This window comes from Falco punctatus (assembly GCF_963210335.1).
Source record: "Falco punctatus genome assembly, chromosome: 11".
In the NCBI taxonomy this organism is placed as follows: Eukaryota; Metazoa; Chordata; class Aves; order Falconiformes; family Falconidae; genus Falco; species Falco punctatus.
In genome coordinates, this window is record NC_137591.1 from 3,790,035 (window position 1) to 3,802,804 (window position 12,770).

A 12,770-nucleotide genomic window follows, 5' to 3' on the forward strand; every position below is an offset into this window, starting at 1 on the left:
AACTTAAGACTATCTGACCATGAAAACAGTGAAAGACCAAGTAGAAGGGGATTTGTCTGCTGCCACTGAGGTTGCTGTCCTGGGCTGATTAATATTTGTATTGAAGGGCCTGCAGTCCAACGAAATGAAGCTGAATGTACTGATACTATCTATACTGCATGGCTAGAAAAATCACCCACAAGCCAGAACAGTTCCCAAAGGATGGCAAGAGCATACCTGGTTTGTATACAGTGTGCACCAAATCTGTTAACAAGCAGTAATGCTTACCAAGCCTGCCACACAGTATATCAGATGGTATTTTGTAAGGTTCTGATGTGAGCTGTGGGACAGCTACAGCCCTCTTGCTTTATCAGAACACCATGGTGACTGCACAGTCTTCTTGAGCTAAGGGAAGGTGCACAAGTAACAACTCTTACACTGACTCTGACAAAATGAGGTTTTGGCTGTGGAAGAAAAGGCAGGCAAGTAGAAGAGTTTATGGAGCCTCTTGGTTGACACCCTGAAGAAAAACATTGGTACAGAGCGAATGATTACCAAACAGTGAGGGCAAGACAACCTTACAGAAATCAGCTCCCTGTCTAAGAATCCACTTATGGAAAACAGAACTTGTAAAACGCACAGAGTGATCTACATTGCATTGCTCTCTACCTGAGGGAAAGGAACAGCCCTGAACTCTCAGGGAATCAGATCTCAACTCCCACCCCAAGCTGTGGATATTTTTCCTGTTTGATTTATTACAACTTCTGAGACCCGTTAGGGGAAGAATATCATACTCACCCATCAGCTGAGAGCACAAATAGAAATGCTAATGTTAAGAATTAAATTCAATAAGACTGACAGCTTAATCTTTGTATCTTAAATGTCAAGAGCTGGTATGGCAGAGACCCCAGGCAATGACCACATAGCACCGTCTTGATGGAGCCTTTGGGAGAAAGGTGGTAAAGTCAGCTTCCTATTCAGGAAAATCAATGACCAAGTGAACCTTAAAAGCCTGCAGGACCATAAACAGTGGTGAGAAAGTCTCACAAGCTGTCTGGCTTAAGGCTAGGACTGCTCACACATTTTCTGAAAGTTTATAGCTTCTGAGCCAGTCTCTCTAGCATTTTTTGCATGCAGCTGTTCTTCAGAAGGACAAGCAGCAGCTTTCAATGCAGGTGCACTTTGCCACTGAAAATCAGCCCCCAGACTGTTATTCACAAATGCTGGGAGTAGAAGGTGGGCCAGTAAAAGGACACAAGACATCAAGAAGGCTCAAACATTAAGTACCATGGATATTTCAATGAAGTTCTATCATATGGGAAAAGGTGGGTTAGCATGCAAGAAGGGAGATTTCAGAAGAACTGGAACAGAGAAATCCCCACATACCCAGTGTTGGCTGGATTAGACAAGGAGAAAGATCTGAATTTTGGTAGAGGCTTCTTGCATAGTACTGAATAGTCCTTAACTACTGCAGATCATTCATAACAAGCTATTTCTTTAACTGAGCTAATATTAACTTTGCTTTGAGTTTATCTCTGCTGTGCTATTTCAGGCTATGAGATCCAGCCATTATTTTGATAGGATCAAAGGTGCTTCACAGAAGGAAGGCGAACTGTTACACATTGAAGACTGCAAGAATTGTCAGCACAGAATGACACCGGGTAAGGTATTCAGTAAGGAACTAGTTGCTTGAAAATCCCAGACCACGTTTTCCAAGATGTGCATTTTGAGGCAGTAATCATTAGACCAAAAATCCCCCAAACAGTCCTCAGAGTAGAAACCAGATCCACAGCTCTGCCCTCTAGTTACAAGGCTACCTCTACCACCAGAGCATTGCCAGCCTTTTGTCCCAGATCAAAGGATCATTACGGAGGGAAAAGGTGCCTGTCTCTCAGAAGAGACACTTCCGAGCACACACAGACAACAATGCTGAAAGTCCAGATCAAAACAGAGACACCAGAATTTTGGGAACCCATGTGGCTGGGCAGTGCTAGAAAGCTGGCAGGGCAAAACCGTTGGAGTTACATGAATTTTATGTGCCTGTACCTCTGTTTCGTCTGTAGTTAGGTGAACAAATCTTACCACTAACCATAACTATGTATTTGGTGTAAGAAAGGAAGCTTTCTGCATGGATTAGAATACTTTCCTAAGGAAGCAAAAAAGTAAACTACATATAAAACAACGTTCAGGAAAATACGTTTTCTGATTTAGTTGACAAGTTATGTTTTCCTAAGCTAATATTACACATTTCCAACAAATTTCCTACATAGCTACAAATGTTATACTAAATTAGTGTTTATTAAAGATAATAAAGCTACAAAGGTTTTTGCTGACTGTAGGATTAGAGATTTATCTCTTTCCCAGGGCAAGTACAATATCAGTAGTTATTTCCTTTTCAACTTTTATAATAGTTTGTCCAGAGTAGTAAAATTGTCATTTCATTTTTATAGGCTGGTTCACAGATAAAGTAGAAATCAACTAGTTGCACAGTGTGTTTCACTGAAGAATTAGCCCCGTGTAAGAATCCCTCAGTAGTTAAATCCAGCTGCTGGTTACTTGTAGACAGAGGAAATTACAAAAGTTATGTTATGATCTATGATCTTCCATTTGCAGATCTAAATGGAATCTAAAAGATAACGGTTCAGCCACAAAAGCTGAAGGTCAGCTCCAAGCAAATCACTTGACTTCTTAAAGGGGTTTATCTAATGCATCGTGCTGCATATTCCTCCTTCTAACACTCAAATATTTTGCAATTGCTAGCATTCACAAACCATTAACAGGCACCTCAAATCCTAAGCCAAACACTACTGTAATAAAACAGGCTATATAATGTAAAAATGTATTACCGTGTTAATGTAAAAATGCTTTGCATTGCATGATACTGAAAAACTTCTCTACTCAAGGTCAAAACAAAAGGTCTGTTTCCCATTTAAGAACAAGCCCTTGCAAGAGATGGTGTTCACTTGCCAACTTCCATAAAAAAGATTAATCCACAATATCAATATGAATATAATTTTTCATACTAAAATACAGATTTATTTTAAGGAAGTGGATAATATTTGTATTACATTTTATAGGCCCCTATAGTTACATCTGGACCTTATTTATTTAAATTTTATTCAGCTTGCATAATATTTTTGCTTACAGTTATATTCTCTAAGATCAGAAAAGCTCAAACCTGAAAATTCAATGGCACTATTCATTAACATTCCTTCGGTCTGCAGTCATAGACATTTGCAAGCTCTCCTTTGATTCTGAAATAATAAAACTAAGGTAATAAGATGTTTAGTGTAAAAATATATGACTTAAGTCAGAATGATAAAGAGCTATGTTTCTATGAATCACATGCCAAATCAAACCAAAGTTTTTCAAAAAGTATACATGCTCATTTTAGAGGGAATAATAAAACACAGAACTACATATTAAAATGTTAACTCTCTCACTCTCATTATTTTATGAAATAAAAAAATATGAAAATTTACCGTGTACCGTGCATAACACAGGTTATAAAGGCTGCACGAGATCCTGAATGCATATGACACAAGAGGCCAAAAGCCAGTACTTTCAACTAGCTGCAAGCAAGATACTGCTGAAGTCCATTCCGACATGTCCTACTGCTTTTGTATATTGTTAGCTTAGATTTTATGGTTGATATATGCTCCTGGAAGACACCAACTTTTTCAAGCAAGGCACTGCTACACAAGCTAGCTATACAGTCAGCTAAACCCTTGCCAAAGATCATCAAATACATGATTTGCAAAACTTACTACTCCGATTCCTATTTGTGATAACTCCTGTATAAAGCAGTTTGGGTTTTTTCATGCTGTTGTAAGCTAATATCCTGGGATTATGATGAATCCACCAACTTCATTTTAACATTATCCAACCAAGAGTCAAAGCAATTCCTCACAATTTCAAGCTAACTGCATTTACCACTGTCATTAAATTGCCTTCTGTTTTATAAATGTGGGTGATGGTGAAGAAGTGATTGCATTTTTTTTTTCTTCCAGCCACAAACTTTTCCTCTCCAATACCCAAGCCATGATTAAAAACTTAGGACCTCTATTACCATTTTTCATTCTATTGTTCCATTCATTGTGCAATAGACTTAATAGCAACAGTATCTATAGCCATTATATTGCTGAAACCCTCCCGAGGCCAATATCTTGCTTTTCATTTGTAGTTACAAGGTAAGCATGTTCCACTAAAACAGTTTCGGTCTTAGCTGCACTTGACAACTGTCTACAAAGTCACTCAGACTTCGACTGTCTGTAACTGATGAAGTTATTTTTACCTGAATCTAAATATAACTGAGGTGGGAGGGAGGGAAGAAAGCTCAACCAAGGGAGCACCTGTTTGTTTAGTAACACAGAAGTCACATCAGTCCTCCTGTTTAGGTAGGTCCCCACTGCTGACTGCAACATTGCACAAGACAGAGATAATCAGACTTGGCTTTGGTATTAGTAACAGCCTGCTCTTGGCAGTGAGGAGATCCTAGCAGGGTAATTAGCCCTCACAGCTCCAGGGGCAAACATTGGGTCTTGAAGAGCTGCAATTTTAAGTCACAGTTTTCTTGAATATTCCTTTGCCCTTCCTTAACAGATGGGATTTATGCAAGGTATGACTCACCTGCACTGACAGAATGAATCTAAATATTCTTCTGTCAAACTGCATCCCCACCATCATGAAGCTCGCCCTGCTCCGCCGCAAGCCAGAAAGCCTTCTGGGCTAACTGAGGTGGTTAGAAAACCTTCTTCCTCTCCGACTCCAGCGTTACCAGCTCTCACACCAACTAGTGTTAGCTGAGTGCAGGCATATTCTGTTACTTTTTGGAGCACTGCTAAAGTGTTCCAGCTCCCTGGCTTTGTGGATCACTTTATTTTACAGATGGAGTACCTTAAAGTTTGTTAATTGCCTTAAAAATGCTTTTTATTAAAGTCAGCTGAAAGCAAAAGTGAAAAGAAAATAATTATTTACCAAACTCAAAGTAGATAACCCAGTATAAAAATTCTGCATAAGAGGTTTGTTGTCATTGACAATAAAACACACACCAGATACAATACGCTGCTTTCCTTCCTTTCTACGTAAAGTTCAAATAATGACCGCCTCCTAGCTACTGCACCTCCAAAGACCCTCTAGGTTACTGCTCCTGCAATCTGTTTTTCTTTTATACCATAGGCGCCCCTTCAGTATTTAACGGTGATTTTTCAAACCACAGCTGAGCCTCTGCACTCCCCTCCCAGAATTTTCTAACTCTGCCTGAGGGAAATGTCCCTGTACCAGCTTCTACCAGTGTTGAAACCAGTGAATCCCCTCCGGCATGTCTGAGCATCTTAGTCACCCAGGCAGCAAATACGGAGTCAATAACTACGAGTAATCAACTCAACCATTACTAAATTATTCAGCTGGAAGCAAAACAGTGCTCCCACCTACTAAGAAAATGTTTGTATCCTAGAGTGATGCTTTTAGCATGTCCTGCCAAGAATAAAATCCCTGTAAACTGACAATCCTGTTTTAGAGAAAATGGCTCATTGCAAGTTGCTAACTGGACAAGACATCACAGCATTCACGATAATGGGGTTTGGATGATTTAACCCCACATGCCATCTGGAGGAGCACCAGGACATCTTTTTTTAAACAATTCCTTGATACCCTGTTTTGAGACGTTTTACGAAGAAAATCTCACAGAAACTTCCTCGCAAAACAGTTTCCGAGGAAAAAGCTCATTACTTTAACCTATTTGCCTTGAAACAACTTATGCAGAATACAATGAATCAAAAGCAGAATAACTGAGGAACATTTCCTGAATTTACGGTGAATAGCTGGACTATCTGGTGCTGCCAGTCCTGTATCCTGAAAGGCCAGTTATTCGTCCCAGACCCGTAAGGTTCCAGCCTGTGCAGCCTTGGGCCAGCTCGCCATGCCAATGCTGCCACGAACGCCCAAGTCTGAAAGCTGAACTCTACGTCTAACTAAGAGTCACAGCTCGCCCAGGCGCAGTGCTGGCAGCCCAAGCACGACGGTCCTGCCCAGTGTGCTGGGGGCTGCAGCGCCTGCGGCTCTCAGAGCTGCACCACAGGCATTGCCCAAACAGGTCTGCCGCATTCATGTATCCCGGGTGTCTTGCAGCTGGAGCAGCTCATGCGCCCTGGGAGCACCGGCAGCTGCCGAGTGACAATGACACCCCTGTCAGGTTTATGGCTGCTATTAGCAGTGGTGGAGCTGACAAGCATTTATATACAGTTCAGCAACCGGAGGGACAACAGGGCAGGATGGTGTCCTGGGGAGCAGAGTTAGAGCCTCAAACATCGTTTTGGGATGTTTCTGAAACCACTTTTTTTTTTTTTTTTTTTTAAATTCCCACTCTGAGGTTACTTTTACAAGTTTGATTGGACTACAACCAAAAAAAAAAAATCTTCTTACAAATTGAAAGCCCTGTACTTCAGCCAGCTCCACTCTGCAGTTTAATTGCTTTAAAGCAGAGGTCATGTGTTGTGCTCTCTCAGGGGTACATGGGAAGGTGAAATGAAAGAGAGTAAAGAAAAAAATAAAAATAAAAATCATCCCTTAGAATGAAATGAAATAGGACTGCTTAAGGGCTATAGCAGTCTAAAGATCAACAACATGAAGACAACTCTCAACAACAATCCTTCCTTCCTCATGCCTTTTCTATAAGCACATCTTTTCAGTTGATGCTAATCTGCTTCCCCCTAAGCACACAGCCACTAGTCCCTGCTTATAATACATGCAACTTGAAAGCTTTTGCCAGTTTAAGGGGATGGTCATCTTCTCAACAAAAAACATTTAACAGGTGTTAAGACATCACTTTCCAACCTCCTGAGCAGATCCACCTCTCTGCTCACAGGCTGTAATTTTCAGGTCTCTACTTGGCAATTTCTGATGGGATTCCTAAGGTTATGACTTAAAAGTTGCACCCCATACTTCATTTTGAAGCAGTGCATCCCTTTAGTGGGCTGCCAAATTTATTATTCCAAAAGCAGGACTGTACATCATGTATTTAAGAAAGATCCAAAATATTCTGAAGTGAGCTTTCCCATCACATGTGAGCTGGTGGTATGCATCAGCGTTGACTGCCAGCACTCAGATAAGCATTTTTAGATCAAGTGCATTTTAATACCACACAGATGAGGCCCTTATACTCATCACAGCTACCTTTGACTTGACAAGTTCTACCAAGGAGCAGTCTCCCTGTATACCCCATACTGACAAATTACTTCTGAGATCCTAGGAACCAGACTTCATATCCCTCTTCATTTTGTAGGCATTTACACATCTGCTCAGGTATGAAATAAAAGATATCCTAGTAGAAAAAGGAGGAAGAAATGGGTGCTCATACATTGTTTTCTCAAAGGACAAAAATTTAAAAGAAAAAGTCTCTGCAGCTGTGCGGTGCACAGACACTGCTCCCACAGATTCACCCCTATTCTGCCAGGCCTTTCCCTGTCCCTGATGGAGCACATTTCCATGATCCCATCAGGGCATCTCACCTCTCATCTGTGTGCACCATCTGAATGACAGGACTACAAAAGACAGCATAACTGCTTGAAGCCTGCAGAGACAGGCTACAAAGGGTGCTACTCCCATTCTTTCTGACTTTGATCTGACAATTTCTGTTTCAAAAATAGTTAAAAAAACAAACCCAAACTGCTGAAGCCAATTATAGCTTCATTTTAATTTCTCTGCACTGCAGAAAACAGTGGATATTGGAGACATCATTTCTGCCACACAAAAAGACCTTCAGAACTGATGAACTTCTATGGCACATAAGCATAACACATACACAAGCAGTGATGCTGTAAGTCTTTTTTTTTTTTCTTTTTAAAAATACAAAAGATGTCGATCTATCTAACTGAGTTAAAAACAAATGATGGCAAGAGAAGACACATCACTCAGCTCCATGTGCTTATTTTGTTATAACTCCTCTCTAATCCATGAAACTCAGGAAGACAGAAACTTTCCTACAGTCCTGAGCTGTATTTTCTTTTACTCCTCCTCACTGTGTTATGCAAACTTCATTTCAACTCTAACGAAAGCTTTTCTGACTTCATGGCAAAAAAGGAAGGCATCAAAATATTTTGAGGGAGATCAGTAGTACAAAGTAGACAGAGCAATGATGATCCCACCAGCTAGAGACTCAGCCCTGAGTATCTGCTCTGAGAAGAAGGGTTTGCATGCATCGTTTTGGATAAGCAAGTTATGGAGAATCCCCAAGAGGGTCTCTGCACAAGATAAGCTTAGATAGTAGTCTCACAAAAGCAACTCATTTCCTTTGAAACAACATTGCTTGCCTTTGAATAAGCAAATTCAGAAATATGAAAAGCACAGGGAATCATTTTGGTAAGTCCTGTAATGTGAGGATCAAAAATGTGGGAAGTCAGACCTCCCTCCCTTTGTGAATTTCAGTTCCTGCAATCAAGTACATGCATTTAAAAAATAAATTCCTAGGAGGACACTTTAATGAATAAACTAATGAAAGTATAATACTTAGCCAAAACCATTTATTCAATTTAAAGAATAAAATCCTTTGCATATTTCTCATCTGATATTTATATTTATAATTTTCATTTATTTATATTAAAATTTCATGAAAGACATGTACCAGATTCCATCTGACAGATCGCCATGTATTACTTCCAAATTCCAGTTAAATGAAAAAGCAGAGAGATGACTAATGCTGAATTTCTTATTTGAATTTACTCAACACTGAGACATTTGACAAAAAAGGGGACTGGGTACAAAACAGTGCATGACTGGACAGACTGGAAACCATACAGGCTGATTTAAGCCTTCAGCATAACTCAGATCTATCTCCATGTGAAGCACAGTAATCCATCCAAACTCTACATAATCAGACACTTAGATAAACGGGACCAAAAGCTGAACCTTTTCCAGTTTCAGCTTTAATACTGTAAAAGATACAGCCTACATTCTGCAAAACAACACTCTCTTCTTCCTTTCAGCTTCCTTGGGTTTTTTTTTTTCCTTTTTTTTTCTTGCTCTGGAAAAAGATTACTACATTGCAACTGCCTGTAGCTGCTGACACTCACAGTACTTCATTGCTTATGATGCACCAACATGATATTTTCAGGAACAACTGCATGTAACAGAGTAGTTCTATTGCCTTAAGTGTCTCTGCAGCAGAGGATTCAGCAGAATCCAGTAAAGACATCTCTGCAGCAGACTTGTTCACTGAAGAGAACTAAATTTGACATTTAAAAAAACCAATCTGACATTCTGTTACACTGTTGCATAGCATCGCTTAAATGGAAAGTGGAGTGGCAACCACAACAACAAAGGCAGAGAAGCATATGCATAACTAACTTGATGAGTTTACACTTTAACTGATACATTTTAATTTAGTGGAAGATAATGTTTTTAAAAGCAGCATAGCCAAGAGCAAGATTGAGCAAAAAGACACAAAACCCAGTAAAAGATTACCTTTGCTTTAGTTCTGTTCAGCAAGGACTTTTGCTGGCAAGCAGATACATCATGGTTTGTTTAAACAGCTAGGTAGCATTTATGCTCTCAAGGTGGAGGTGTTAACCTTGCTGAAGTAGCTTTAACTCCGTGTCATTAATTTCTAGTCCAACCATTCTGGTAACTTACCTTCTTGAAACTCTTAATTCACAATGGTTAAGAAAAGACCACATATTTGTAAACTGACCATAGCAGAGAGCACTACTGAAACACAAACCTTTGAATTTAAACAGGGACAGAAAACAACTGATCTCATACAAGGCAAAATTATCAATTTGTTGTTGGATATTGAAGTTGCTGGTTTCTCCTCCCTGTACTGAACAATTAATTAGAGCAATTACAGATCATTGCATCATTAGTTTCTATGTTTTCCTTGTCTTTGTCTCCTATTCTTCAACAGAGACAGTAAATATTAGTTTAACAGAAACTCACCAGTGGGGTGTCTTTCCCTCCGACAATGCTGAGTCCTAGGCCTGACCGACCCTTAGATATCTCTATAGTCATCTCCTGCCCTGGAACTATAGGGCATGTTGCTGGATCCACAGGCAAAGGAAGTGGAAAGACACCTAAGACCATGAAAAGATAAAGAAGTCAGTCACTCTATTCAATGAGAAAATGAAAACAATCAAAGGAATTGTATGAGAGCAACTAATTAAGCTCTTGTATTTTGGTCTTCACCTTTACCAATCTAAATTGAACTAGATGACTACTCTGAGTCACTTCTGAAGTCCCTAAATGAGAATGACACGAGTTCTGGGAGTAAATGTTCAGAGTAAATGTCTGGGAGAACATCTCATTCAGTTATAACCTACACAATTCAGATCATGATGGTAAGGTGTATTCCATTCAGGACAGATAAGGCCATTTTCCAGCACCATGGAATGGACAAGATGTCCCAGACTGCCCTTCCTTCTATTTTAATTAACAAGAAGAATAACGGCTTTGTATGTAAAAGTCAAGAAGAACAAGCAAAGGGACCTTCAAGCTCTCAAAAACCGTAAAATGAGAGAAAAATACAAACAATTTATAAAATAACTTAAAATAATAGGTCATTAGATGTTCAAAGAAAAAAGTCTCAGAGAAAGTTATCTGGAAAAAAAATTTAAAAATTGATCCTGGGTTAAGGTACTAAATATACACTATACTGGTGGAAAAAGTAACTGGTTCATACTACGGCTCGTGACTTCTCCCTCCGGAGAAAGGTAAGTAGGTGCTGGCACCAGGGGTATCTCCTGTAAGTTGGCTGCTACTTTTCTTGAAGATTTGGATTGTTTGATCTGATTGAGGACCTAGAAACAAAGCAGAAGCAAAAGAGATCGGTTATCAATCACAGAAAGGCATGTTATATGGACATTATCATTAGCTGTTGATTACCGTACCTGACTAAATCCTCTAAGTCAACAGAAGTGAAACAAGCAATATGCATAGATGAACTGAAAAGATTCTCTTCGTAAATAAACAGAAAATCATGATGACTGGATAACTGTGCTTCCAGAAATACTCATGAAGGAAGTAGGGACAGGAATATACCTTTCTCAGTTGTGCCTCTCATACCAAATAACATAGGTTTGTAGTTGCTTTTTTTGTTTGGTTGACGGTTTGTTTTTTTTTTACTTTTAAACAGCAAAGAACATCCTTGACATTAGCCTGTGTGATTATTTCCATGTACTTACAGAGAAGGAAGTAATTTTTCAAGTTTCCACCAATAAAATTATTTTAGTGTCTCCTCAGTTAACCCCTTCCCCCCATAAATCACCCAGTCTTCAACTAGATCAAGTTCCAAGAACCCCATCTTATTGGTTAACATAAACACATATACATTTTCTGGCGGTTGCTCCTCTATTTCCTGCTGATCTGCCACCACTGGTTTGTCAGGTTTACATTTCACATCCTAAAAAGTCAAAAAAGAAAGTGAGGTATATTGAAAATGTCTCATTAGCTTAAATAAATTATCCTCCAAAACTCAACATGATGATTCTAGGCAAACACAGCGATATTTTTTTCACTCAAGTACATTTGTAGCACAACACAAGGCTGAAACCCAGAACTTGGAAGAGGAAAAGCTAGTATGAATACAGGGAATACCAGGGATTATTAAAAACATGCCCAATTTTGAGGGGATTTTTTTGGAGGAGATTATCACACATGGTCTATATTGTTCCTGAGTAATATGAAGCTCTAAAGAAGAAGGAAGTGGGAACTCTGGGGCGGCTGGGACAGCAATACCCATGCTGTGTGGAAAGGTGCAGGTACCCATGTGCCCAGCCTCTAGCACACAGGTAGCTGTGCAGAGCCTTTGGTGCCTACAGCAGGAAGGAATCTGGTCATCTGTTCTCTTCTTCCCTCTCCCTTCTTTGGTAGACCTCAGCAACACTGCGCATACTGCCAGCACTTAAATAAAGTAACTGTTTAAAATGCGTCATCCAGCTTAATTAATAATATCTCAAACAATGGCACTTCAATCACGGGCTCCATTTGTATCCTAATTGTTTTCCATATCCTTGCAATACACTAAAAAGTATTTTTTCTCTCCTACTTCTACAACTGCTTCCAGACAGTGAAACAATGTCCTCCCTTTGTTAGCTCTTAGCCAAATTTAGGCTACTTTGATCACAGTATTAGTTATCTTACCCCATGTTATAAAAAACTGATAAACAGCCTAGGTTTCAGAAAAGCTGAGTACCAACTTCAAAAGATAACAGAGATATTCTGCATCTCAAAAGAATTTCTAATGAAGATGACAATTCGTACTTTAAAAAAAATACACATAAATCAAATTTTAGATAACTGAACTTGAAAATACTGGCCTTGTTCCCTGGAGTTTTATTACATTAAATTGTGACAAGCCCTCCAGGCTCCGCCCCCTCCCCCCCCCCCCCCCCCCCCCGCCCTTCGCATTTTTTTCCCTGCATTTTTCTCCAAGCTTACTGTAACTATTATCCAGATGGGCAACAAGAAAAAAAAATAAAGCAGAGATGTCATCATACTATCAGAGGTGTCAAGGGAGAAATGGGAAGACTGCTTTGTCATTTTAGGACAGATTGTTTTAATGAGCAATGAAAAATTATTTCATGTGTCCTGTTTTCATTCTGATATGTGACTAAAATCTGAAACTTCATCTTGTACATCAAGTAAGCACCATGCATCACCTTTAAATCTCTCTAATCTTCTTCTTTTAACTCAGACTATGCCAAAGGAACCTAAATTAAAAGATTTCCAGCCCCTCAAGCACTGAATTGTAGACTCAGCATCTGTCATAAGCCTGAGACCCAACTGGTTTAATCTAATTCAAT

At 39.4% G+C, this 12,770-nt stretch overlaps 1 protein-coding gene across 5 annotated transcripts in view; it reads right to left on the bottom strand.

Moving 5' to 3' along the window:
• The window catches only part of PATJ (PATJ crumbs cell polarity complex component), a 158,947-nt gene that overhangs the window by 24,768 nt on the left and 121,409 nt on the right, over positions 1–12,770 (bottom strand). For all 5 annotated transcript variants that reach the window (XM_080406334.1, XM_080406336.1, XM_080406332.1 and 2 more), the window contains 3 exons: positions 11,297–11,368; positions 10,649–10,766; positions 9,910–10,043 (listed from right to left, as the gene is read on the bottom strand). In XM_080406334.1, coding sequence (XP_080262460.1) covers positions 9,910–10,043; positions 10,649–10,766; positions 11,297–11,368 — 324 coding nt within the window. The remainder of the gene's footprint in view (positions 1–9,909; positions 10,044–10,648; positions 10,767–11,296; positions 11,369–12,770) is intronic.